This window comes from Cladophialophora carrionii (genome assembly GCF_000365165.1).
Source record: "Cladophialophora carrionii CBS 160.54 unplaced genomic scaffold supercont1.6, whole genome shotgun sequence".
NCBI classification, from domain to species: Eukaryota; Fungi; Ascomycota; class Eurotiomycetes; order Chaetothyriales; family Herpotrichiellaceae; genus Cladophialophora; species Cladophialophora carrionii.
The window spans coordinates 2912129-2937852 of record NW_008481831.1 but is presented as its reverse complement, the minus strand read 5'-3'; the positions used below and the strand labels follow the sequence as shown (position 1 = coordinate 2937852).

Genomic DNA, 25724 nt, shown 5'->3' with positions numbered 1-25724 from the left:
CAGCATTCTACGGCGTTGAACACCATGAGACAGCGCCTGATACATAACTAGAGTCCGAGGGACTGGTTCTGACTGTAGACGCCCAGGCGCACAGCCCATTCGATCCTTGACAGGCCCTCCCACTGCGCGATGCCTGGCCTACCTGGTATGGCACCAACGGAGTTTCGTGGATAACATCGCTGATAACGAGGGTTTACAGCCAGCATTGACCTCGATCAATGCATTGCTCAACTGTACAAAAAGAACCTGCTGGCCGAGTCCCTCATCGAGGCAATATGCGCAAAGGCGAAAGAGATGCTGATGAAAGAGAGCAACGTGGTCCACATCTCGGCACCGGTCACGGTCGTCGGCGACATACATGGCCAGTTCTTTGACATGCTCGAGATCTTCAAGATTGGCGGGTTTTGCCCAGACACCAACTACCTCTTCCTCGGCGACTACGTGGATCGTGGTCTCTTCAGCGTCGAGACGATTTCCCTTCTTGTTTGCTTGAAATTACGATACCCCCATCGCGTTCACCTCATTCGCGGCAACCATGAATCACGAGGCGTTACCCAGTCCTACGGCTTCTATACGGAATGCGCGCGGAAATACGGCAATGCCAACGTTTGGCACTACTTCACAGACATGTTCGACTTCCTCACGTTAAGCGTGGTCATCAACAATCAGATATTCTGTGTTCACGGCGGACTCTCGCCATCTATACACTCGATCGACCAGATCAAAATCATCGACAGGTACCGGGAAATCCCACACGAAGGTCCCATGGCGGATCTGGTGTGGTCAGACCCCGATCCTGAACGGGACGAGTTTTCGCTGTCCCCGAGAGGCGCGGGATACACGTTCGGGGGAGACGTCGTGAAAAAGTTCCTCCAGGTCAACAGCATGTCTCACATCCTCCGCGCCCATCAGCTGTGCCAAGAAGGATACCAGGTACTCTACGACGATCGCCTCAGTACTGTCTGGAGCGCTCCTAATTACTGTTACCGTTGTGGAAACTTGGCAAGTGTGCTGGAAGTGAGCGATGCAGGCGACCGCTACTTCAACATTTTTGACGCGGCTCCAGAAAACGATGTTCATCGGAACGAGCAACAACAGCAGCAGCAGCAGCAGCAACAGACACAAGGGAAAGACAGCCAAGGTTCTCACATTGAGTACTTTCTCTAGCTATGCGATTGTCTCGAGTAGAGACATCCTTCAACGTGTCCGCATCGCAGCCCGCAGAGCCATCCGAGTTCAGCGTCCTCAGTTCAACTGCGCATCACTCTGCATTGTGACGAGTCAGCTCCCGCAGCATCGCCCTGCTCACTTCATCGACTTGGACATCGAGACGGATGCATTGTCTGGTCTTCACAATCAACCCGATCATTTCCAATCCTTGGCGATATCGAATGACCAGTTGAACTCGAGATGGGTGCGATCATCGTCGTCGGCGAATCTGACACTTGCGTCGTAGTGGCCGCGAGCCAACATGCCTGAAGGGGCCTCCTCCTCAGCAAATCTCTTGATGTATTGAGGATTGTCGGTCGTGTTGGGTGCGAAGCTGCCGATCATTTCCTGGTCTTTGCTGACTCGGATACCTTTGCGCTTGATGGACTGGATGTACTTGAGACCGGAGAGGACCTCGTGATTGACGGTGAAGACGACCTTCATCCGATATGTGGTGCCCTCCTTGATGGTGAACGGATGTTTACTCAAGGTGTCGACAGAACCGGGTTGGGTAAGATCAATGGTGATGTCCGGTCGGCCATTGACTTCCTTTAACCGGGTCAGTGGCGGTGACTGAGCTGTGAAATCAGGGTCGACTCACCAGAGCGAGGGATTTGATGATGCATGTGCGAGGGTCTTTAGGATCACCAATAGGTGTGCCGCCGCTAAGACCAAGCGATTGCTTGTATCGCTGCATGGCTTCGTCATTTGCGTCTGGCGGGAAAAGTTGTCAGTTGGCTGGTCGGAATGAATGCGCGTGTCCAGAAGTTGTTCCGTAGACCGCAAGCCGAGAGTGGCAAGGAACGAGAATCCAGCCTTGTCACGTCAGAGGCGCCTGTAGTGCTCTTTATTTTCTCCTGCTGAGGCATTGACAGGCACGCCTAAAGCCGTGTTCCGCCTTTTCGGGGAAGATGCTGTGGTTTTGACAGCGGACTCACCCAATTTATGGTACTCATCGATTGTCTTCTTCTCCCCCACCTTAAACCCGGGGGTCTGCTCAGCCTGCAAGTCGTCCGCCATAGTTGCGACCGCCGGACAAGGTTGACCTGAGTGTCCTCCACGCAGTTTGTTGTATTCCAATGCTGTTTATCCACGGCCAGCGTTCTGTGGTGGACTGAGAGAGTTATGAAGGTTGAGTGAGTGTTTTGTTTGGAGGGGCACTTGGTACGTACATGAAACATTTCAGCCGCTCACTGGAATTGTTAGCGGCGGCAGGCGGTCTGGGCCGGCGAGACGCTAAGCTGACTCCAAATGGTATAGCGTTTCCTACGGTGGGCGAAATATGCACTGTGGCTTTTCGCGTCGCGTTCACGTCACTCCATTTAATAATCCGCGTCTGGGACCATCGCCCACCACACCCACACCACGCCCTCCACGTCCTCCACGTCCGCATAACAATCGTAGTGCAAAGTCTCCGGACGTCGCACCTGCAACAATGCCTGGTCGTGTAGCTGAAAAGCCCAAGAAGAGAGTGTTGACTGACACGACCAATACTCACAATGTCGTCAAATCCCCGCCGTCGGCAAAGAAGAGGAAACTCAACGGCAACAGCCCCAGTGTCTCTTTCCACTCATCGCAGACCGGTCCACATGGCTTCAAGTCAAAGCTGGGCTCGTCCCAGCCCAAGAGTCACTTCGAAACCGAGGTCCTGGAGAAGATGACCCAGGATATTACTGGCCTGAAAGAGAACAACTCAGAGAGAGACCAGCAATGGGATCGACCCAGCTTGGACGATTTCAACGAGGACACTGATCCCTTGACATTCCAGCAGATCGAAATCGAGGAGGGCACCCTGCATGGTGGCAAGATGACTCTAAAGATGTTTGGCGTATCAGAGGTGAATAGGTCGATATCCTTGATCAGAGCCGGACTAACCATAATACAGACCGGTCACTCCATCCTCCTTCACGTCACTGATTTCCTGCACTACCTCTACGTTGCAGCCCCGGTCAACTTCCAGCGCTCAGATATCGAGGGTTACAAGGCGTACCTTGAAACGCAACTGGCCCAACATCAGCCGACAATCCACTCGGTGCAGATGGTGCTTCGCGAGAACCTCTACGGCTTCCAAGGGAACCAGAAGAGCCCGTACCTGAAGATCACCGTGTCAGATCCCAAGTATATCAATAGAGTGCGCACCACAATAGAAGGTGGAAACGCCAATTACAAGGGCATGTGGAAGGGTGTCGAGAGCAAGATTTTGACGTTTGACAGTATCCAATACGTCCTTCGTTTCATGATCGACACTGGGGTCACTGGGATGTCATGGGTCGAGGTTCCTCCACAGAAGTACCACGTCCTGCCTTCGCACGATAGGCAGTCCAACTGTCAGATCGAGGCATACTGCCATTACCGGGATCTCATCGCACACGGGCACGATGGAGAATGGGCCAAAATGGCGCCGCTCCGAATCTTATCCTTCGACATCGAGTGTGCGGGTCGCAAAGGTGTCTTTCCTGAACCGCATATGGATCCTGTCATTCAGATCGCGAACGTGGTCACGAAATACGGAGAGTCCAAACCTTTCATACGAAATGTTTTCGTGCTGGATACTTGCAGTTTGATAGTAAACACGCAGATCTATGAGCACGATTCGGAAGCCAAGATGCTTATGGCCTGGAGGGATTTCCTGGAGAAGGTTGATCCGGACGTCATCATCGGCTACAATATCGCAAACTTCGACTTCCCCTATCTCCTTGACAGGGCGAAGCATCTCAAGCTGTCGAAATTCCCTTACTGGTCCCGGCTGAGGAGCGTGGTCTCTCAGGCAAGGGACACGAACTTTTCGAGCAAGCAGATGGGTAATCGCGATACCAAGGCTACAAATACGAACGGAAGAATCCAACTGGACTTGTTGCAGCTGGTTCAACGAGACCATCAACTCCGAAGCTATACACTCAACTCGGTCTGCGCTCATTTTTTGGGTGAGCAGAAAGAAGATGTCCATCATACCATGATCACCGAACTATTCAATGGGACCCCCGACTCGCGACGACGGTTGGCGGTTTACTGCTTGAAGGATGCTTACCTGCCCCAGCGTCTGATGGACAAACTCATGTGTCTGGTCAACTACACCGAAATGGCAAGAGTCACAGGAGTTCCATTCAACTACCTCCTAGCACGTGGTCAGCAGGTCAAATTCATCAGTCAGCTTTTCCGCAAAGCATTGGAGCAACAATTGGTTATCCCAAATCTGAGCAACGAAGGCACCGACGAACAGTACGAAGGCGCCACAGTCATTGAACCCATTCGAGGCTACTACGACGTCCCAGTGGCAACGCTGGATTTCGCTTCTCTGTACCCATCTATCATCCAGGCTCACAATTTATGCTATACGACACTGTTAAACAAGAATACCATTGAGAAGCTGAATCTCAAAAAGGACGAAGACTACATCGTGACCCCCAACGGAGATCTTTTTGCTACAGCAAAAGTTCGAAAGGGACTCCTCACCCAAATTCTCGAAGAGTTGTTGGGTGCACGTAAGCGCGCGAAAAAGGAGCTTGCTGTCGAAACGGATCCTTTCAAGAAGGCGGTGCTGAACGGTCGTCAGCTCGCCTTGAAGGTATCTGCAAACTCAGTCTATGGCATTACCGGAGCCACGGTGGGGAAGCTTCCCTGTCTTGCAATCGCCTCGAGCACAACCTCATATGGCCGTCAAATGATCGAGAAGACGAAGCAAGAAGTGGAAGCGAAGTACACCATCGCCAATGGATATTCGCATGATGCTCAAGTCATTTATGGCGACACTGATTCGGTCATGGTCAAGTTTGGAGAAAAGGACCTGAAGAAGACCATGGAATTAGGGCAAGAAGCTGCTGAGTTCGTCTCTAACAAGTTTATCAAACCCATCAAGCTGGAGTTTGAGAAGGTGTATTTCCCGTACCTGCTCATCAACAAGAAGCGATATGCGGGATTATACTGGACGAATGCGGAAAATTACGACAAGATGGACAGCAAAGGGATTGAAACCGTGCGCCGAGATAATTGTCGTCTTGTCCAGATTGTCATCGAAACGGTTTTGAAGAAGATCCTGATGGATCGTGATCTCGAGGGAGCGCAATCCTACGTCAAAGAGACGATCGCGAACCTCTTGCAAAACAAGATCGATCTCAGCATGCTAGTTATAACGAAAGCACTCAGCAAGAGCGACTACACTGCCAAACAAGCCCACGTCGAACTTGCCGAGAGAATGAGGAAGCGTGACGCTGGTTCTGCGCCGGCTCTAGGTGATCGCGTTGCGTATGTGATGGTGAAAGGAGCCAGTGGATCGAAGAACTACGAGAACTCCGAGGATCCTATCTTCGTCCTGGAGAACAATGTCCCCATCGACACGAGATACTACCTAGACAATCAACTGGCCAATCCCTTGGGCAGGATCTTCGAGCCCATTCTGGGTGAGAAAAAGGCCAATTCGCTTCTGGCTGGCGATCATACTCGCTCCATCTCCGTTGCAGCTCCTACGGTGGGCGGACTCATGAAGTTTGCAAAGAAAACACAGACATGCATGGGATGCAAGAAGCCGCTCGTCGGCAAAGAGGAGTCGAATGGCGCAGTCTGCGAGAACTGCCGTCCGCGGATTGGCGAGTTGTACACGAAACAGATCAACAAGGTCGGCGAGCTTGAGGTCCGATTCTCCAGGTTGTGGACGCAGTGTCAAAGATGCCAGGGGAGCATGCACAGCGAAGTGCTGTGTAGCAGCAGGGACTGTCCCATCTTCTACATGCGCATGAAGGCGCGAAAAGAGGTCGAAGAACAGGGTCGGGAACTCGCCAGGTTTGACGCCGATATTGGTGCAATATGGTAGTTGCTGAACGACAGGGACCAAAAGATGATGCACGCGGGTGTGAAACGCACAAGGGCTTCGAGTGGGATAGCCCCTTTGTATTACACGCGAGGCGCAAGTTATGATAATGGCGCAAGGTACTGTGTGCGTCCACGAACGCTTGAGGGCGTCGAATCAATTACAGCAACCAGTATGATCTAGTATAACAGCAGAAAGGTCTTGATCGAGCTGTTGATGTTACCCATGCCAGAAGATGGGAGGAAGACATGCTATCTAAGCGCTTGCTGAAGCGGTTACAAGCCGCCAGGGTGAATCCTTACGTTCTCGATGCGCTGCGTCCTCGCCTTCTACCTACAGTGCCAGACGAACTCAACTCGCATCACCATCAACACGCTGCCACAGATCTACTACAATAGAAGGGAGGAGAGGAGAAAGGAACCGAACGCACAACCCGTGTGAACAACTCTCACTGCCTCCTCGCACTTCCACCCATCCCATTACTTTCACCTTGCAGTAATTCGAGATGCCCAAGCAAAACCCAATGACAAAGAGCGACGCCTCGCGCATCCAATCTACTCAGGTATGTCTGTGTCTGGACGGACCAAGCCAGAGTGCACACACGCGGAGTGAGGCCGACTTTCCTGACATCAACTAAATTAGGCAAAAGCCGGCCGGGATATGTCCACGAGAGGGTGGGCCGCGCGGGCTCAGAGCGCTGGGGATCGAAACGCGAATGCGAATGGGAACACGAACGCGCGGGATACCACGAGCGGTCCGTCGGGCGCGGAGCGAGACACGTCCAGTAGTGGTGTAGGCGGATGGAGCTGCACAGTGCAGTGAGACGGGGTGGGCACGTTGGGCAACACTGACGTATATTCATGCGCTGTGTTGTGCCCGAACAGAGCGGCGTAGGATGGCGAACGCGGATGGCTAAGGGAGATCGCGAGAGCAGCACGGGGAGGAGGTTCTTATGAGGAGTCCCTTGGGAGTAAGCTCCGGGCCTGAACATACTCGTGCGAGTCTTCCTAAGGGACGAGGTCATACCAAGCAGCCATGATGGCGGATCAGGGATAATGCCAGATCAGGGATAATGCCAACGAACGCCTGACAACCCGGACGGGGTATCCAGTTAACATACTCCGTACGTCTCGAGAATGCTTTACTTTGGCCTTTTGTAGAGCCACATGCTCGTTGACCGAAAGCTGTATCTACTCTCTCATGGCGTCCGCGAGATCGCGGGCATTATTTCCACCCCCCTAGGAAAGGTAATAACAGGCGCGACACTACGCGACCTGCTCGCTCGTTCGTTTGAGAGATTCGATCGGACCGGCGCCAGTGTTTCGTGCACGAGCTTGAGGGGGGAACTACGTCGTCACAGGCCTTGACAGCTTCATGTTCTCACGCGAGAGGTCCGCCATGCTCCAGTTCCTCCGAGACTTGGACGAAGGCTTCATGGATTCTCATGCTTTGTGCGTCATTGTCCCGGGTACCTTCGTGTTGCAAAGCGTCGACTGACTCAAGGCCTCGGTACTCTAAGCCACTGTCTGTCAGCTGCAAACACAAAGGGCTACAGGGAGCAGAGTCCGTGTATGGTCTCCCTACAGCCAAAGGACGAAAGCCTTGGAAAAGACCATGATTGATGTCGTAGATCAGTATTTCGGGCCGGCAAAGACTGGATAAGATTCGCCTACACCCTTGAAGCGGGCCATCCAGCCGGGGTTCGAGATGGGTAGTGTCACCTTCGCACATATCAGCCTGGCCCGTCATGCGGATCGTCGATCTTAGATATATGGGTGCCGTCGACGCCCTGCTGGGACTTGACATAATTGTCCCCGACACCACAAAGGGCTCGTACATGTATTCGCGGTTTGAGTTCATCGACTGGGAACATTCCATCGTCATGATGATAATCTGGTCTTGCATATTCGGCTGGGTCCGATGCCATTACCTCGCAGGATTCAGCAAGGAAGCAAGCATCCTCGGCGCGGCGTCGTCAATCATACACTGGCTGATGGATGTTTTGGTGATTGAGCCAACGGGCTTGACCATATACCCGCACGGTCAATATCACTTCGGTCTCGGCCTTTACGAGAAATACCCAGTCGGCTCGTGGGCACTGGAGTGTATCCTCTGCATTGCCCTTGGTGGCGCCAGCTCAGACCATCAGCAAGCGGCGCAGTGGAGCGGATATCGCCCAGGCGTGCCTTCTCCTCGCTGTTCTCGCCCTTCTAATGAGTCCGTGGACCTCACCTTTACCCCTTGTTGCACGTATCCATGAGCAATACGGGTGGGGAGGTTATTTGCCGTTCGTGCAATGGGCAGGATTCTGGATCGCGTATTTTATCCCCGCTACAATCTTTAGCCAAATCCTCGATAGGGCGGACGGTGAAGCTGTCGCTGCAAGGAAGGGCAGGTAACTGCGAGAATACGCCGCGCTGAGATCACTCTCCATCTTGCGTGTTCGCACCACAGACGCCCCATGAACGAGAGCCTTGGGCCGCTGGCGTTGAGAAATTCGCGAGAGAGAGACGAGCCGCCGTTCCGGTTGTTTAGGGCGCTGCCGGCGACGAAAGGCGACTCGAGCCAATGTATTGCATGTTGGTAGCGCTGGCGCATGGAAAGATCCTCCCCTTGTTTAGATGTTCGTGAATTCCACCTCATCCGCACATAAGCTCCTCCTTCATTCTTGAAACCGGCGCCATGCATCCATGCCAAGGATACATGCACCAGTTTTTCGGTGCCAGGGTGCTACAGAGTAGATGGCGAACTGTTAAGTGGCTGTGCGTTGTCTGAGGATCAAAGGAACACTGCAACCAAACAGCTTCAAGACAATGTCGCTCCTGCACAGTTCACCTGGACCGAGGGCTAGGCTAGACATGGGCCTCAAACATAGACGGTGTTGACCCCCGAGGCAGGGTTTACCTGTATTGCAACAGCTTGCCACCCCCAAATGAGTATGCTGCTGGGAACACCTTTGAGCTTTCCGACATAGCGCTGGATGAGACTCGGCACGTTGACGGATTGTCTTTCCCACTGTTGCCCCAGGTGACTCAAGCGGTGATAGCAAAGCATAGAGGTACCAACGGGTGGCAATCTGGCCATCTCTCTTTCTGCCAACTGGACCAGACTCATTGCTCCTTGAGAGAGTATGGAAACCTCCCGATCGATCCCTTTCATTGCGCGAGAATTGGGATAAAAGCATCGTCCTCGAAAGTCGAGGAGGGCGGCATCGTCTGCATTGCAAGCTCGAACCAGTCAACTGTTTTAGAGCAGCAACGAACCGTGGCCATCTGGCGAAGACAATTTCCTGGTGATCCGCCCCAGATCGAAATACCGAATGGTCAAAGACTTTAGCCAGCGAGACACACCGTCAAATGTACATCGTTCGTGTCCGTAAAATGTGGCATCCACCTGAAGTCTAAAACATGCCAGATGGAATTCCATCGTCGCTTTCGACCGCCCCGTTTCGAGCTCAACCAGCGGCAAATATTCGTGGCGTGAAGGGGCCACGGGAAATTGGTGCCAAACATTCCACGTGTCCGGTCCAAGAGTCGATGTGGAAGGACAGAACAGCTTCTGCTCATCACAGTCAGCGTAGCTCAATGGTACTGCACCGGAACGCTGTAGACGCCGGGACATGGACATACGAGATCAGGGGGCTGTCATGACTTTTGGTTCAAGCACCATGTCCTTGGATTTGGCTAGGGCCGGGCTGAACCCCGGAAGGCTCACTATAGATTCCAATACAGTCGAACCAACAGACTAGGCTCATAGCAACAAACTCCTCGCCCGGCATTGGTCGTTACAAGTCTGGGTCGTCATCCAACTGCAGTCTTGACAGCGTACTCACTTCCCCCATGTCGTCCTCGAACTTTGATCCTGGGGTCGACATGCCATCCCAGTCCATTGCACTCATATCATCGTTGGTGAATCCGCGGTTCACCTTCAGTGCCTCCCGCCGAATCTCCATTGCCGCAATTGCCACCCCAAGCGCATTCCACACATCTTGATCTTTTTGGCTGAAATCCAGTTCAGCGATTATACGAAGCCTGTCGGGGTTGAAGCTTGTGCCTCCGTGAGTGGAGGGACCAGAAGGGGCCGGAGAGGCTATTTCTCCATGGGTGCACTCTGGCGCTGGCGGGGCGAACGGACTCAATGTGACGACAACAAGCACGGCAGATATAATGACGAGTCCAATTAGAGTTGGCGTGGACGGATCATCGTCCGCAACCCGAGTCTCGTCTGCGTCTGCCGAATTCATGCCGCGTGTTTCCACGCTAGGGTGGACATTCTGGGCCCTTTGATGTCTCTCTGACAACTTCTGTAATTTGGTCGCAACTTCCTCCAGTGTTTGTAGAGTAGAATGACCCGTTCTCCTCGCGGCGACCACGTGGACCGGGATGTATTGCGTCTTCGATCTCGGTCGCAGCCCGACATCAGTCAAAGCCCAGTAAAGGTATCTTTTCACAGACTTTTCCAGCACCCTCTCTCGCCGCACTCCAGGACTGACGTGACTTCTGTCCCGTGCATCTTGTCCAGCCTCAAAAAGCCGCCGGAGGGCGTGTCCTGCTCTGAACTGGTTGTCTCTGACATTCTGGATCAGTGCTGGATCTAGTGAGTCCTCATGCGCAAATACACTGATTGGTAAGGTGTCGAAGTCCAGCATCCAGTTCTGTGGCAGCAGAGGCTCGAAGCCGCGATACGCCAGGTGGAAAAACAGCTCGCGTTCGGTCTGTGACCAGATGCCCGAGTTCGGGGGAAGAGTAATCGCAGCAGCGTGTCTTCTTGCTTCTTCCATCAGGTCGTTGTCCACTAGGTCCGGCTTTTTTCTTGTAACGGCAGTTGACACGAACGACGTTGAATCATCATCGCGGATCCAGCCTTGGGAATCCCGCCTTGTCGATGGGCTGATACGCTGTATTGGGAAATTCTTCATCTTGCCGTGGGGAGTCGCTGGAGGAGGCATAAGCGAGCGATCCAACCCTGCCTCGATTCTAGTCCTTTTCATCGGAAGATCTGGACTGGAAGCGGAGTGGTTGTCATTGTCATCCTCATATGGGTCGGGAGTGCCGTGCCCCGTCCTTATTGCATGCTTTTTTGGTTGCCGCCCAAACTGTTCTTCCTGATCGGCTTTGCGCTTGGTAGAGGGAGACGGGTCTTGCCGCAGAGACGGGTCGAGGTGGGAAGAGTCAGTCGAAGCAGAGCTCTTGGGAGAGGCAACCAGATTGGCGAGGTATCGGAAAGGGGACACGAGCACAGACTTGGCCATGGCGTCAGAGTCGTCTTATCGAGTTGTGAATTTTGCGGCGGCTGATGGAGTCGACGAAAGAGGGAAGCGGCGCTGGTGAAGCGGCGGTGAGATCGAAGTGAATCGGAGCCGAGAAGGACTTGAGTGGTCAAGGCCACAGCCCTGCGATGGGCTCGGACAGTGGGCGGTTGAGTCGCCGCATCCCATTCACAACGAGCATGATGGAGGTTGCTGAACTGACCATGCGCAGAGACGAGAGACGTGATTCTGCCGGACCCGGCGGTCTGAAGGTCTTGCCTTTGTTCGTAACGATGTGAAGCCGAAGTTGGAAGCGAACCAAGGCCGGTTTCAGGGCCAGGCTGACGTCGGGCTTTCGATTGGCTAAGACACGTCAGGCAGTGGACGACCTTACCATATAAGGACTAGATTAAGCCCGTCTGAACGCGAATTCACGTGATTGGCCTTCGTCTCCACCTTCTCCTGCCCTTTCCTTCACTCTGTCCCTCACAGTCGCTCGCCGTCGACAGAGATCTTCAGGTTCCATGGATGCATCGGAGCTTGACCTGGACGCCAAACTCTACAAAGCATCGGGCACTCTTCTTGCTGAACTTCAGCACAAGCTACCATTATTGTTGTATCGTGGTGAACGGGCTCCTCGAAGATGCGTCCTCGATACGAAAAGCACAGAGCTGAGTCTACTGGTACGAATGCTGCAGCGTAAGTCTCTCGATCGGTAGCTAATCCGACTTCAGCTCGACAGGTTCCAAGAGTGGCCTCAGCTCCTTGATCCCTGTTTAGCAAATCTCGTTCAACTCCTCACTGATGCCTTTCTTGGCTATCTCACTACATCAAAAGATCAATATGGTCCGACCCGAAGCCGAGGTACAGCCGGTGTCTCTCCCTTGCCCCGGGCGATATGCAGCCTTCTGTACTCGTTGTGCAAAGTCAGAGGATACAAAGTTATTGTTCGTTTGCTCAACAATGAGCCCAAGTACCTGAAGCTTATGCTTTCCACTTTCCGTGCCTGGGACGTGCCTGGGGCGGGTATGACCTGGGAAGAGCGGTATATTATGTTGCTATGGCTCTCCCACCTATTGCTTGCTCCTTTCGAGTTGGCCACCATCTCGGTCCAGGATGGGCGGGTCCGTGACGCCGCTGTGCCAGGGGAACTGGGTGGCCTGCCCGGCATAGCGGGCCAAGTCATCAGCCTCGCTTTGCAGCATTTGGGTGGCGCCGGCAAAGAACGTGAAGCTGCAAGTATATTGTTGGTACGCTTGAGTTGGCGAACGGACATGCAAGCCAACGACTTGTCCACACGGCTGGTGCACTATACTAGCCGTGAATTGCTGTCGAGTTCCGACATGGCCACCCTCACACCGTACCAGGCTCTTGGTTTCCTCTCACTTTTGTATGGTATTACCAATTCTGGTTCGGACAGCGGAGTCGCACCATATCTACAAGCTCTCTTCGATTCGACCATGAAAATTGCTCTGGACCAACGCAATCAGTTTGCATCCATCAGAGACTCTGCCCCTGCAAGGAAGTGGGTTCTCAAGATCTTGCGCGCCATCTTAACACATGCTTTATCGTTGAGTTTGAGAGACAGTGCAAACCAGCCGCATCAGCTCAATGCGATGCTAGAGGAGAGTATCCAGTATCTCCTTGACGCTCTGGGCGATAATGACACGCCCGTCAGGATGGCCGCCGCCAAAGCGCTCAGTGTGATCGCACTGAAACTCGATCCAGCCATGTCTGCTGAAGTTGTTGAAGCCGTCTTGGGCTGTTTGGAAGAAAATGTCCTGCTTGAGGATACTCACACTCAGAGACTTGTTGCTATCACCGATACAGCTCGCGCTGACACAATAGGGATGAGGAGAAATATAAATGCGGTCGATCCGCTGAGATGGCATGGTCTTATGCTGACTCTTGCCCACCTGCTGTTTCGCCGATCACCGCCACCTGACATGCTGTCAGAAATCCTCCAGGCGCTGATTCTGGGTTTGGAGTTTGAACAGCGTTCAAATGTTGGAACTTCACGGGGAGTCGGTGTACGCGATGCAGCATGCTTTGGTTTGTGGGCACTGGCTCGAAAATACAGCACTGCCGAGCTGGATATGGTCCCGGTTGCGAGTTTTCCCGAAGTGAGCAGGAATGAATATTCGGACTGCAAAAGCGTCTTGCAGTTAATCGCTATTAAGTTGGTCGTCTCGGCTTGCTTCGACCCTTCGGGCAATATTCGACGAGGCGCTTCCGCAGCGCTACAAGAGTTGATCGGCCGGCATCCTGATACTATCGCTGACGGCATCCCTGTCGTCCAGATTCTGGATTACCATGCAGTAGCCCGACTGTCTCGAGCTATGACCGAAGTCGCTCCGCAGGCAGCTGGTTTGGATGTGGTCTACCACGGACCTCTTCTACAAGCGCTGACAGAATGGCGGGGTGCACGTGCTGCTGATGTGAATCAGCGTCGCTGGGCTGCCAGCGCTCTTCGGATACTAACGAAAAGCTCGCCTCTATCAAAGACGTCCACTTTCGCTGAGGCCATACTCAAGCGGCTTTCTGATCTCAAGGCTGTGAACATAGGTAGCACGGCGGCTGCGAGACATGGGCTGCTCCTAGCGCTGTCGTCCATACTGCAGTCGATGAGGAAAGGAGATACTCAATTCGTTACGTCCTGGTTGGGGGGAAACGGAAGGTTGATCCTGGACCTTAAGAAGCTGACTGGCAAAATCGAAGGTCGCACGACAGCAGATATTGAATTGGTGATGGAAGGTGTAGCTGTGCTGGTCCGCGAAATATGTAAGTGCTCAAACTCTGCAGATCCTCCTTGGGTGTCCATGCAGGGTTGGACGGCAACCGCCGTTGAAGTCCTCAACCATTGCACAGTGGCTGGAACTAAGGACATTGTTGTCCGCTCAAGCGCCGAAGCCTTTGTGGAGCTGTTCAAAGTCCTTCCACCTGAAGCGGGCATGGAGTTGATCGAGCGATGGCTGGACAGCAAGCAGCAACCGCCATCTGCTTTCGCTAGCAAAGGCCGCATGAAAGTGCTAAGCTTGATTCATGGGCACCTGTCAGCACGGCTGGGCAGCAATGAAACCCGAAAGAAGATTCTAAAGTACATTATTGGTATCATTGAGGGCGTTTACAAGATCGAGACAAGAGTCGACGCCATGGAAGCTCTCGGAGTCATCCTTACAAACGACTTTTCAGAGCACGCGGAAGTCTCCGTCACCCTGTCGAGTGTGCTCCAACGAGGCCTAACAGACTACACGAATGATCAGCGAGGAGATATTGGCTCGATCTTGCGCCTTCAGACGCTCGAGACGGTCGACGCTTATCGTGGTCACTGCAGCGCTCATGGTGAGAGCGCTGCGGTCTTGAGACAAGTAATGCCTCTAGTGGTGAAACTCGCCGCAGAGAAGCTAAACAACGTGCGCTTCCGGGCCTGGAAATGTCTTGAGAACTACCTGCAGACAGACTCGTCTTTACCTGCCTTTCAGGGAACCTTTCAATTCCCAGCAGATGTGTCTTCGGCGGCGTATTTTCAGCAACTCATGCGATTATTGTCTGTGCCTTGGGCGCACAGGCACCTCATCCTCGGCTTTATCTCGTCCGCAACTTCCGGGAGCGAAGATACCTGTCGTGCTGCGAGCACAGCATTTGTCTCATACATGCAGTCTTTGGAACCGCTCCAGGGTGAAGAATCGATCGCAAGGGTGTCAGCTATAATCCTGGAAGAGCTTGCATTGAGGGCTACCGAGGATGACCGGCAGGTCCTGCCATTGCTTGACTTTCTTTGCTTTATGATCGACGAAGACCTTTTCTCTACCAAGCTGTTCGGCCAGTCGAACAATGTCGACTTGGAAATTTGGAGCTCCATGCAGCGACTCCACAGCCCGTCATCAACCATGCAACGGATGGAATCATTGATGAATGTGTATTCAAGGCTGTTGTCTATTGATATTTACCGAGCTCGTGCGTTGGACAAGCTCACACGTCAGTTGCTCCACCGCTGGCCCAAGGTAAGGTATAAGCTCCGGTCCCATTCCGCTTGCTAAGTTTCTTCTCTCCAGGTTCGTAACACTGCAGCCGACTTGCTCTACCTCGATAGTCCGGTTGAGACTCTAGCTTCAAACGACTGGAACGCTCCTGTTGCCCAAAACAAGGCAGTGGTTCTGAGCCTGCGGAAGCAGCTCGGCGTGGTCAGTCGACCGAATGCCAACGGACAGTGATAGCATCGGAGAACACTTTCCGTTTCAGATGCGCCTAGCAATCCAAACCACGTGTTTTGAGGCATCTGGCCACGACATCCTTGACAGACTTCTCGTTGTACTGCTCCCAGATATCGTACAAACTGATCATCTCTTGTGTCCCTTCGATCATCTGCTTGATGTCAATTCCTGACTCAACCAGGAACTTGATGGTGTTTGCTATCTTCTCGTTCTCCTTCATCAAGGTCAGCGCCGTTTCCTTGTCGAGCGGTTGCTGCAGGAGAGGGTCGGACTGGTTCTGGTTTTGGCTGGCAGCTGATGCCTTTCCATTCACGTTTGCATTGCTTTGTGCAGCCATGTGATTAGACATTTGGAGGCTCCCTAAGACATTATTGAACGAGCCAGACAATGTTTGACGACCTCCAGCTCCGAGGGATGAGAAATGGCTGGAATCAGGGTTTGCAAGTGTATCATGCGGCAGAGACCTCACTGTGCCATTCGCCTTGGCACTTGGCAGGAATATGACTGCGAGAAACATTGCAATGATGGCGGTGACATGTGGAGGGCAGGTCAGCGGCAAGTCGGTCATGTAACTGTCGTTAATGATGGACCAAGCCAAGCCTAGCTCGTCGTTGCTGAGCTTAAGATCTTGATTCTCCTTCAGGGCGATCAAAGAGCGGTAGGGATGCCAGACAATCAGCTGTGAACGCATTTCCGAGATGAGACAGAACTCCATTTCTCCCAACCGAGATACGTCACCGGGCACAAATTCCGGCCATGCTTGACGTGCTTCGGCGGCGACGAGGCGGATATGATGCGGGGACTCTTCGGTCTTGGAGGCGAGATAGAAGGCTGTCGCCACCAGCAGATACAGGTTGACGTTCTGCATAGGGGTCGACAAGAAATACCGGTGCAAGTAGACCATAGCGGTGGCGACACATTGTTGGCGAAACTGCAGCCTTTTGCCTAACTGGAGGATCTTGTCTCTGAGGAAGATGAACATGAGCCTTCGATCCGGGTACGGCCACTGTTCTAGGACTTTCGCGGTGAGCTTGTCGACGTCGTCTCGTAGTTCAAGGAGCTTTTCGGGCGTGACCGTCCAGTACTTGCGCTGGGTGGAAACCCAGTAGTTGGCTGCCATTGTTCGGCAGTGAGTCTCGGATAGCAGAAGTGTCTTTAGTGCGTTTGTCGTATATCCCAGCGCAGAGCAGATGGGCGCCCTGCAGACGACTCGGCTGATACTGAAGGCGTCCTCGACGATGCCATCGCCTGGTGGGAAGTTGTGGCAGATTTTGAGACTTTCTTAATGTGGATTAGATGCAGACGGGCCAGGTACTCATGCCGCCATGCACACTATGCATCCTCCCAGACAAATGTAAAGGAGACGACCGTCGGAACCGAGTCGGGAGATGGATCGGGGCTTGGCAAGGCTGCGCGAGGCTGCGTCCGAAACCCGACAAGCCCGAACACGCCCTGACGGTTGGAATTTAAATTGCCTGAATTGGCTCGGCTCGAAGGGCCACAACGCAACCCCACATGCATAGCAACGTCACACCCAAGCTGGCGGCTGCCACCAATGCACACCTCAGCAATTACACAGTACACTTTGGTGTGCAGACGTGCTAATCCCTGCCCAAGCTTGCCGCTTCTCTTGATCCTGTTAGAATTCCTCTGTACCTTTGATTCCTCGATAGGTCGCTGTCACGCCGCACTCACGGACAGTGCCTCGTGGGCCCCTCGTCTCCTGCCATCACCCAGCACCGGACCCTGCCGAGTGAGGACCAGCACACAAACATGCTCCCTCACAGATAGCCTCCAGCTGCACTGCAAATCGGATGTAGCATGAACGGAGAGTCGTATGAACACCGCGATCGGCGGATCCGAGAGCTATGGAACAACCTAGATACCCGCAACGAGGGGCAACTCGACCTGCTTGCCCTTAAGAAGGGCCTTCGCAAGATCGATCACCCACTCAAGAACGCCGACGATCTCCTCCACGACGTCCTCCAGGCGGTCGACACCTCGGGTGACGGTCGGATCCAGTTCAACGAGTTCAGGGTGTTTGTGGAACATGCAGAGAATGAACTGTGGCAGCTGTTCGAGTCAATAGATCGGGACCACAGCGGTGCCCTAGACAAGGCCGAGCTTCGCGCGGCTTTCAGCAGGGCCGGCCTGACAATAAGCAACGCAAAATTGGATCAGTTCTTCGACGAAGTGGACACAAACCATGATGGACAGATATCCTTCGAGGAGTGGAGGTGCGATGAAACACCAGGCGTGAGCGAATGCTGGAACAACATTTGACACTGGCGCATAGGAACTTCCTCCTCTTCTTGCCTGCGGGTGCAGCCAACATCGGCGCTTTGATCACATATTATTCGGCAACGGCGAATGTCAATCAAGAAGGGGATGTTCACATCAACGACACCCTTCAAGGTTTCGGTAAGAACTGTCGGACCCTGCTCCATCCCTGTGAATAGTGGACAATGGATGACTAGCGCGTCACCGTCCACCATCGCCAGGTCATCAGAGCTCACAAGCCTCTGATGACTTTACCCTCACCCTTGTCTCGTGGCCTGTCGCAAGAAGCTTCATATCATCGTGTCTCATCTAATTGACGCGATGCTGACAGACTATATTATTCCGCTAGGCTATTTCATAGCAGGCGGCCTAGCAGGAATGATCTCGCGCACAGCGACGGCGCCGCTAGATCGACTGAAAGTCTATCTCATCGCACAGACGAATCCCAAGCAGGCGGCGGTTGCAGCGGCAAAAGAAGGGGCACCACTTCAAGCCGTGAAGAATTTCGGACGCCCGTTGATCGACGCATGCAAAGATTTGTGGGCAGCTGGCGGATTGCGCAGCTTATTTGCTGGCAACGGTCTCAACGTTGTCAAGGTCATGCCCGAGTCGGCCATCAAGTTCGGCGCCTACGAGGCGGCAAAGAAGGCCTTTGCCGAGTTCGAAGGAACAGACGCAAAACATCTCCATCCGACTTCACAATTCCTCGCGGGCGGTATCGGTGGTGCCGTGGCACAATGCGTGGTCTATCCACTAGACACGCTGAAATTGTGAGTGTTCTAGTGCCCGCTTCCAGCCCATACTGTGGCTTCTCAGACTAATAATGTCCACTCTAGTCGCATGCAATGTGAGACCGTCGGAGGCGGCCTGCATGGCAACGCTTTGATCGTACAAACAGCCCGCAAGATGTGGAAACAAGGTCGACTAGCGCCGTACTATCGAGGCTTGGGCATGGGCCTTGCTGGAATGTTCCCCTACAGCGCGATCGACTTGTTCATATTCGAGTACTGTAAGCATTACGTGCTTGCGCGAAAGGCGAAGAAGAATCGGTGTCATGAGGAGGACGTGGAGATGAGCAATTTCGCGACCGGAGTCATTGGCGCAACCTCAGGCGCAATCAGTGCGACAGCCGTCTATCCCATCAACCTGCTCCGAACAAGGTTGCAGGCTCAGGGCACAGTACTGCATCCGCCGACATACAAAGGAATTGTTGACGTTACGATCAAGACCATACAAGGCGAAGGAGTCAAAGGCTTGTTCAAGGGTGTGACGCCGAATCTCTTGAAAGTGGCCCCTGCAGTGAGCATCAGTTACATTGTCTACGAGAACAGCAAGCATCTGATGGGTCTTCACTAAGGGTCGGCTGCGAACTAGCGAGAACCGAGATGAGATGATGGACACCGATATACATGCGGCGATGAATAAAATCGGTCCAGTTTACTGTAACAGGAGAATTGTCTCGAGCCTTTTTCTGAGTCACAATCCGCTACACCAATTTTCTCAGATGCAACCCTCCGGTATTCCACCTTCAGCGGAACCTGATTTCGTATTCGTATAGACTGTGTCATGCTTGCCGCCTTATGAATCGCATATCGAAGGACGGCTCCTCTTGGATCGTGGATCAACAGCGCGATGCGTGTGTACACAGTAATATCTAACTCGGATGAAGTCCCGTACACCCTCAAGTATACGATGGTACCTTATAGTAGCGGCGGAGCCTGAGGGCATTATCAAGTGGGTACAACCTCATTGCATGCTCACATACCTTATGGAGTCCTCCGTACTCGTACCGTATCTCGCGGCTCAGGGCTTGCTAATCAGATGTGCCTTACAGGTGGGGGTGATTGCTGCTTCGAGGTCTTCTCGCTGCCGATCGTCTTTGGCCTGGGCTGATTTGAAGATCAATTCAATTTCGACTGACGTTGTCTACTGTAGAATACCGATCCCTCGCGACTCGTACCTTGCTTACCTGCTGCATTATCCGGACGTCGTCATCTGTCGCCGGGGTGAAGCTCAACAGCCACTCACCCGCTATCGCTCCACATACGGCCCTCTTCCCCGCTTGTCCAGTCCTCGTTCAGCACACCGTCTGTGACGCGAAAACTTCCCCACCGAGTGTCTACAAGCTGTCCGTTCTGACGGTGCTCTCTCTGGCGATCGTCTGCGAGTCGCGCTATATTTGGCGACAATAATGCGCTCGTACTGGGCCCGAGCAATCAGGCAGCACGTCGTGACGGCTTTCAGCCAAGAGAGATGATGAACGCCGACTTGACGGCGGAGCGATCACAGCGAGAGTCGAGTCCTCCGATAGAAGCAGCCGAAAGCCTGGAGACTGTTGCGCAGCCAGCATCCAAAGGCAAGAAGAAGAGCACGGACAAGGACAAGGACGCAGGTTCATCCACAAAGAGGCGTTGCGTGAGTACCGCATGCATCGCCTGTCGCAAAAGAAAGTCCAAATGTGATGGCAACCTGCCGAAATGCGCCGCTTGTGCCTCTGTATACCTGACCGAATGCGAATATGCTCCGCATACAGATCACCGCCGGAAGGGCGTCTACAAGAAGGATGTGGATGCGACCAAGACTAAGAATTCCACCCTCCAGATACTCATACAGGCGATCCTCAACGCCGAAGAGGAGGATGTCATGGATGTTGTCCATCAGATACGGACCTGCGATAGTCTGGAGGAACTCGCGGCCACCATTGAGGCCCAGGAAAAAGGCCTCCTGGGAGGACCGGGCGATTCGCCTGTATTAACCGGCGAGTCCAACGTGCCACAGTTTGAAGCCGAGCTCTCCGGGAGAATGGGCGACTTGATGCTCGACGGGTCGGTCAAATTTATCGGTGGCACCTCGAACCTGATCTGGATGTCGGAAGAGTACGAGCATCGTGGCGCTCAGGGTGTGCCAACCCACCAGCAAGTCGTGGTCCGGCCTCGAGAAGAAGCGATCCTGTCATGGACCACTGTTACTCAAGACAAGGAAGTCATCCTCCACTTCATGAATATGTACTTCTGCTGGCACTACGCCTTCTTTACTACACTGGCCAAGGAGCTCTTTTACCGGGATTTCCTGACTGGAACCTCATCGCATTACTGCTCGCATCTCCTCGTCAACGTAATGCTAGCGCTTGGATGCCATTTCTCGTCCCGGCCTACTGCGAGAGCAGATCCCGACGACTCGGGAACCACCGGCGACCACTTCTTCAAGGAGGCAAAGCGACTTCTCTATGAGAATGACGAGTTTGCCAATGCAAAGCTCTGCACAGTCCAGGCCCTCGCATTGATGTCAGTCAGAGAAGCCGGGTGTGGCCACGAAAGCAAAGGCTGGGTATACAGTGGAATGAGTTTCCGCATGGCCTGTGATCTGGGCTTAAATGTGGACGCAGTGCCGATGAATGAGATCTCTCGCCTGAACGACGAGGACATCGACGCGAGGCGGATCACGTTCTGGGGCTGCTTCCTCTTTGACAAGTAGGTCTTCCTGGGTTCGGCCCGACGTTACTGATGAGATTAGATGTTGGTCAAACTACCTCGGACGCCAGCCTCAGCTCCAAATGCCTAGTATCACCGTCAAGAGACCCGACGTGTTCCCGTCAGAGGAAAGCGAGATGTGGTCGCCATACACTGATTCTGGCATCATTCAGGCTCATGCACAACCGGCACGGACCAGGGCAGTGGCACTACAGCTGTCGAGACTCGCCGAGATCTCCAGTGACCTCTTGACTTCGTTCTACAATCCGCAACTTCTGGACAAACCCCTGCCTCGGCAAACAGAGCTGAAGCGTCTCAGTGATCTCCATACCAGGCTCGAAGGTTGGAAGCAGGGTCTCCCTGCCGAGATGGAGCCGAAAGAAGGCCAACTGCCTCAAGTCCTCCTCATGCAGTAAGTCTTCGCCTCGGGGAGGCTCCCAAACGAGCAAACTGACCACAAGCAGCATGTTCTTCCAATTACTGTACATTCATCTGTACCGGCCGTTCCTCAAATATACCCGGACAACCTCGCCGCTTCCAGCACATGTCTCTCCGCGGAAGTTTTGTACCCAGGGAGCAGCTGCCATCTCCAAGCTTTTCCGCCTGTACAAGAGGACACATGGACTCCGACAAATATGCAACATCGCGATATATATCGTCCACTCGGCATGCACCATTCACTTGTTAAATCTGCCCGATAAGAACGCTCGACGAGACATCATCCACGGGGTCAAACACCTGGAAGAAATGGGCGAATGCTGGACGGCCGCCCGACGAACGCTAAGAGTTCTTCGTCTTTGCGCCGAACGATGGAGTATCGAAATGCCCGAGGAAGCAGAAATGGTCTATACTAGGATCAGGGTCAAGTGGGGACTTAGTCCCGGCGCACCTTCGCCGGTATCGCCGGAGTCTCTTGCGAATATGGCTCAGCAGATCTCTTCCCAGCCAGTCCCCGATCTGATGGCAAGGAATGTTCAGCAACAGCAGCAGCAATCGCAAGTACTACGCTATACGTCCGTGTCCCAGTTTCATACCGGCCTTACGGCACTGATGGCTCCTTCTCCTGCAGAAACGGTCGATTCTCGGCGAACGTCAAGTGGAATGTCATTGCCTCCTGTGTCGGCGGCCGAACTTTCTCGCGACGCTCAACGTATCCGCGCCTCGACATACCTGACTAAAGCGCAGCAGGACGCTTGGAACGCACACCAAGCACGATTGGCCGCAACCTCCGCGGCAAATTCCTCCAACCGGGTAGCGGGCAGCGGCGAGCAGAACGCCGCTAGGATGTTTGGCGGGGTGGACAGTCTGATCGAAGAAACGCAGGATTGGATCTTCAGGGACCAGAATCAATTCGCCATGGGCTTTGGAAACTGGGGCTCAGACCCACCCGACTGGGGGACCCTGGACCTCAGTTTCTTCGACACGCCAGATGGCACGGGGTCAAGTACAAATGACCACACGAACGGCAATTCCCCGTCCTTCACCAGCGGCATGCAATATTCGTATGATCCAACGGCCACGGGGCCGACTAGTGGAGTGGTAGGCGCCAACGGCGGAGGGGGAGGTGGAGCTGGAAGCTACGCAGGAGGATTTCCCAACACTGCATATTCCTCGGCGCCGCCGACGACGACTACCGGGAAGATCGAAATGAACGCCATGAACAATAACGGAACGAACAGTTTAATGAACCCCGGCATGGGCGGTGGATCACTCTACGGGAATGGTCAGATGGCCGCCACGATGGGGAGAAACATGAACATTGGAAGAGAGGGCGGTGGAATCAAGCGGCGGTCACAAAATTTCGGATTTGACGACGTATATTACTGATATGAAGCGTTCGCGCTGGGGTTAGTTATTACGGGATTGGCTTTATGACAACATGATGCTGGATGGGATAGATACGGAGTCAGTCTTCTCCTGCTATGAGTACTAAGCACATGTAAGCCTCTAACCTCTCGGATGGACGGCGACGGGGACATGGACAGGGACAGGGAGACCGGGATGCAAGCGTTCGTGGGAGGCTCAGTCGGTAAAGGTGCCTTGGGGGCAACTCTACTTTGTATAATTACCCTAGCGTTGGAGCCCGAAAAATGGACTGCACATTCCTTCTCGGTCACATGGGTACGCAAGTCCTATTGGACATCAGATGCGATCCAACGTGTAGTGGTGCGCAATATAGCAGATTCGTATTGTACAGTACGAGGTACCCCGCGTCGACTAATACGTCTACCAGGTACAGTAGGCTCGTCCTGAAATCTCAGCCTTGCAGGGGAACGCACAGCCTTGCCATGACGTAATTCGATAAACAAATCGGTGACAGTTATTCGGTACGCAGTAACGCAGTAACGCAACGGAGAACGCAGTGCGTACGAGGTGATTTAGTGAAGTGACATTGGGAAAGGTTGTCTACCGTCGACGTCAAAGTCAACGTCAACACGGCTTCTACCGTACGTGTACATGTAGACAGCCACAGCCACGGCCACAAACTCCACCATCTACTGACTGATTACAACGATGCCCTCTCCCCACCTCGACTACCTCGTTGCCCACGAACCTCTCTTCCGCCCCACACGCCTGCCGTCACTCTACTCGGACCTGGCCGTGCAGAAAAAGTCCAACCCGGAGGGATACGCGGCCAACGCCACGGCCTGGACCGCCGCTCTCACCCGCTTGGCCCTAGCTGGTCGACTGTCCCCGGATCGAAACACGCTTGTCCTGCGCACGGGGGACGCGCTGCTCGATGCACTCGCCAGTCCCACGTACGGTCCGCCTAACCACTTGGGCTGTGTGCTCGACGACGCTGTCGCGCGGGGGGTGTTTATTGATGGGTCCGAGTTCCTGGGTGCTGAGAAGTCAATATATGCGCGCAGTTGGGTCCCCAGCCCGCGGGCGGTGTTGAGATGGGGATTGCGGACCGTGGGACTGGAGTTCGGGAGTGGGAGTTACACAGTAGGCGGCAGCAGCAGCAGCAGCGGGAAACTTAGGCCGGGGACACTGGTTGTTGTGCCGGCGTTAGAGGAGGTCTCGAATCGATTACAGCCTCTTATTACGGGGATGGGGTCCGCGCTGACGGACCGGGTGATGAGTCGGGAAGCATTTGCACAAGAAGTCGGCGTCCTACTGGCGAAGAGCCGGGGTCAGGGTGAGGACGAAGGCACATCGATATCGGACACAGATCTTCAGGTCCTACTACGCTATCTATCGCGCGATAAACAGCTCCTCAGCTACGATGCCGAGGTCGTGAAATTTAAGGCCCCGGCGTCGTCCACAGGCCCGGAACCAATCACGCAAGAAGATCGGTCGATCGCGTCGCTGAAATCACTAATGGAGAGTCTGCGGCGACAGACGACGACACTTTCCGCGCGCGTCGTGGGCCTGCAGACCCAGGCCGCGCAGGCCGTCAAGATGGGCAACAAAGCTTCGGCGCTGTCGGCGCTGCGGAGCAAGAGACTTGCGGACCGGACGCTTCAAAGCCGACTGGACAATCTAGCGCAGCTCGAGGAAATCTACACAAAGGTCGAGTCGGCCGTCTCGCAGGTCGAGATCCTCGCGGTCATGGAATCCAGCGCCAGTGCTCTAAAGACGTTGAACGCGAAGATCGGGGGCGTGGAGCGCGTCGAGGATGTTCTCGACAGTCTGAGAGACGAAGTCAGCAAGGTCGATGAAGTGAGCAATGTACTAAGCGAGCCGGGCGCCGTGGACCAGAAGGCTCTGCTTGACGAGGCGGACGTAGACAACGAATTGGAGCAAATGGAGCAGGAAGAGCGGGAGAAAGCGCAAAAGGTGCAGGAGGAGAAGACGCGGGAGAAATTACAGCAATTGGAAGCGTTGGAGCAGGTACGCCGAGAGCAAGAGCGGGAGCGAGAACAGCAACGGAAGCAGCAGGAGCAGGAACAGGAGAAAGTCAACGACAATCTATCATCGAGTATCGAGAAGATGCGCACATTGGATATCGACGATCTACGGACCAGGAACGACGCTCCAGGCAGGGTGAAGGAGAGGGAGCAGGAGCAGGAGCAGGAGGAGAGTCACAGGCAGCCCGTCGCTCAAGAAGCGTCCTGATGCTCCTGATGTGGAGTTTCGGATTCAGTATCAAGTTAGCAAGCAAGCAGGCAGAAAGGCAAATCTCAAGCATGCATCCGTGTCTTCAACCTACCTATACAATGTGAGCAAGGACTGCGCGAGTGAATTCTTGCCTTGGACCTACTGTACCGCAAGCCGGCGTCCAAGTTGACTACACCGTACTGCACTGCACTGCCCTGGACCACCCTGATGATATTACACTAGAACAATTGTTTTACTGTGTACTCCGTACTTATGTTCCGTTGCCGTCATTGCACTACCTCATCATCGGTCTAGGAAGTCGTAGGGCATACGGAGTACAGATTACTACACAAACGCCACGACTCGCTTGCGTTATAATTGCTTGCGTTATCGTGCATGAATTACGGACTATACTATACTATACTACAGCATGGTCACAGATCATGCCAAATGAC

The 25724-nt window shown here is 53.8% G+C and overlaps 10 protein-coding genes across 10 annotated transcripts; 7 read left to right on the top strand and 3 right to left on the bottom strand.

Moving 5' to 3' along the window:
- Nucleotides 1-129: 129 nt before the first annotated feature.
- On the top strand, nt 130-1167 carry G647_08034 (uncharacterized protein; the record flags this gene model as incomplete). Its single annotated transcript, XM_008732346.1, has 2 exons — nt 130-145; nt 200-1167. The coding sequence occupies 2 exons, from the start codon at nt 130-132 to the stop codon at nt 1165-1167; spliced, it is 984 nt and encodes a 327-aa protein (XP_008730568.1).
- A 198-nt stretch (nt 1168-1365) lies between these two features.
- On the bottom strand, nt 1366-1906 carry G647_08033 (uncharacterized protein; the record flags this gene model as incomplete). The annotated part of the gene is made up of 2 exons (XM_008732345.1): nt 1366-1758; nt 1811-1906. 2 exons carry the CDS (start codon nt 1904-1906, stop codon nt 1366-1368), a joined length of 489 nt encoding a protein of 162 aa, XP_008730567.1.
- A 738-nt stretch (nt 1907-2644) lies between these two features.
- Nucleotides 2645-6016, top strand: G647_08032 (uncharacterized protein; the record flags this gene model as incomplete). The annotated part of the gene is made up of 2 exons (XM_008732344.1): nt 2645-3046; nt 3095-6016. 2 exons carry the CDS (start codon nt 2645-2647, stop codon nt 6014-6016), a joined length of 3324 nt encoding a protein of 1107 aa, XP_008730566.1.
- A 1744-nt stretch (nt 6017-7760) lies between these two features.
- Nucleotides 7761-8273, top strand: G647_08031 (uncharacterized protein; the record flags this gene model as incomplete). The annotated part of the gene is made up of 1 exon (XM_008732343.1): nt 7761-8273. The coding sequence occupies one exon, from the start codon at nt 7761-7763 to the stop codon at nt 8271-8273; it is 513 nt and encodes a 170-aa protein (XP_008730565.1).
- A 1524-nt stretch (nt 8274-9797) lies between these two features.
- Nucleotides 9798-11264, bottom strand: G647_08030 (uncharacterized protein; the record flags this gene model as incomplete). Its single annotated transcript, XM_008732342.1, has 1 exon — nt 9798-11264. The coding sequence occupies one exon, from the start codon at nt 11262-11264 to the stop codon at nt 9798-9800; it is 1467 nt and encodes a 488-aa protein (XP_008730564.1).
- A 521-nt stretch (nt 11265-11785) lies between these two features.
- Nucleotides 11786-15475, top strand: G647_08029 (uncharacterized protein; the record flags this gene model as incomplete). Its single annotated transcript, XM_008732341.1, has 3 exons — nt 11786-11944; nt 11996-15265; nt 15317-15475. 3 exons carry the CDS (start codon nt 11786-11788, stop codon nt 15473-15475), a joined length of 3588 nt encoding a protein of 1195 aa, XP_008730563.1.
- A 34-nt stretch (nt 15476-15509) lies between these two features.
- G647_08028 (uncharacterized protein) lies at nt 15510-16595 on the bottom strand (the record flags this gene model as incomplete). Its single annotated transcript, XM_008732340.1, has 1 exon — nt 15510-16595. One exon carries the CDS (start codon nt 16593-16595, stop codon nt 15510-15512), a length of 1086 nt encoding a protein of 361 aa, XP_008730562.1.
- A 701-nt stretch (nt 16596-17296) lies between these two features.
- G647_08027 (uncharacterized protein) lies at nt 17297-19111 on the top strand (the record flags this gene model as incomplete). The annotated part of the gene is made up of 4 exons (XM_008732339.1): nt 17297-17712; nt 17772-17896; nt 18087-18525; nt 18592-19111. 4 exons carry the CDS (start codon nt 17297-17299, stop codon nt 19109-19111), a joined length of 1500 nt encoding a protein of 499 aa, XP_008730561.1.
- Nucleotides 19112-20011: 900 nt separating this feature from the next.
- On the top strand, nt 20012-23052 carry G647_08026 (uncharacterized protein; the record flags this gene model as incomplete). The annotated part of the gene is made up of 3 exons (XM_008732338.1): nt 20012-21225; nt 21269-21637; nt 21690-23052. 3 exons carry the CDS (start codon nt 20012-20014, stop codon nt 23050-23052), a joined length of 2946 nt encoding a protein of 981 aa, XP_008730560.1.
- Nucleotides 23053-23739: 687 nt separating this feature from the next.
- On the top strand, nt 23740-25287 carry G647_08025 (uncharacterized protein; the record flags this gene model as incomplete). Its single annotated transcript, XM_008732337.1, has 1 exon — nt 23740-25287. The coding sequence occupies one exon, from the start codon at nt 23740-23742 to the stop codon at nt 25285-25287; it is 1548 nt and encodes a 515-aa protein (XP_008730559.1).
- Between the last annotated feature and the right edge of the window lie 437 nt (nt 25288-25724).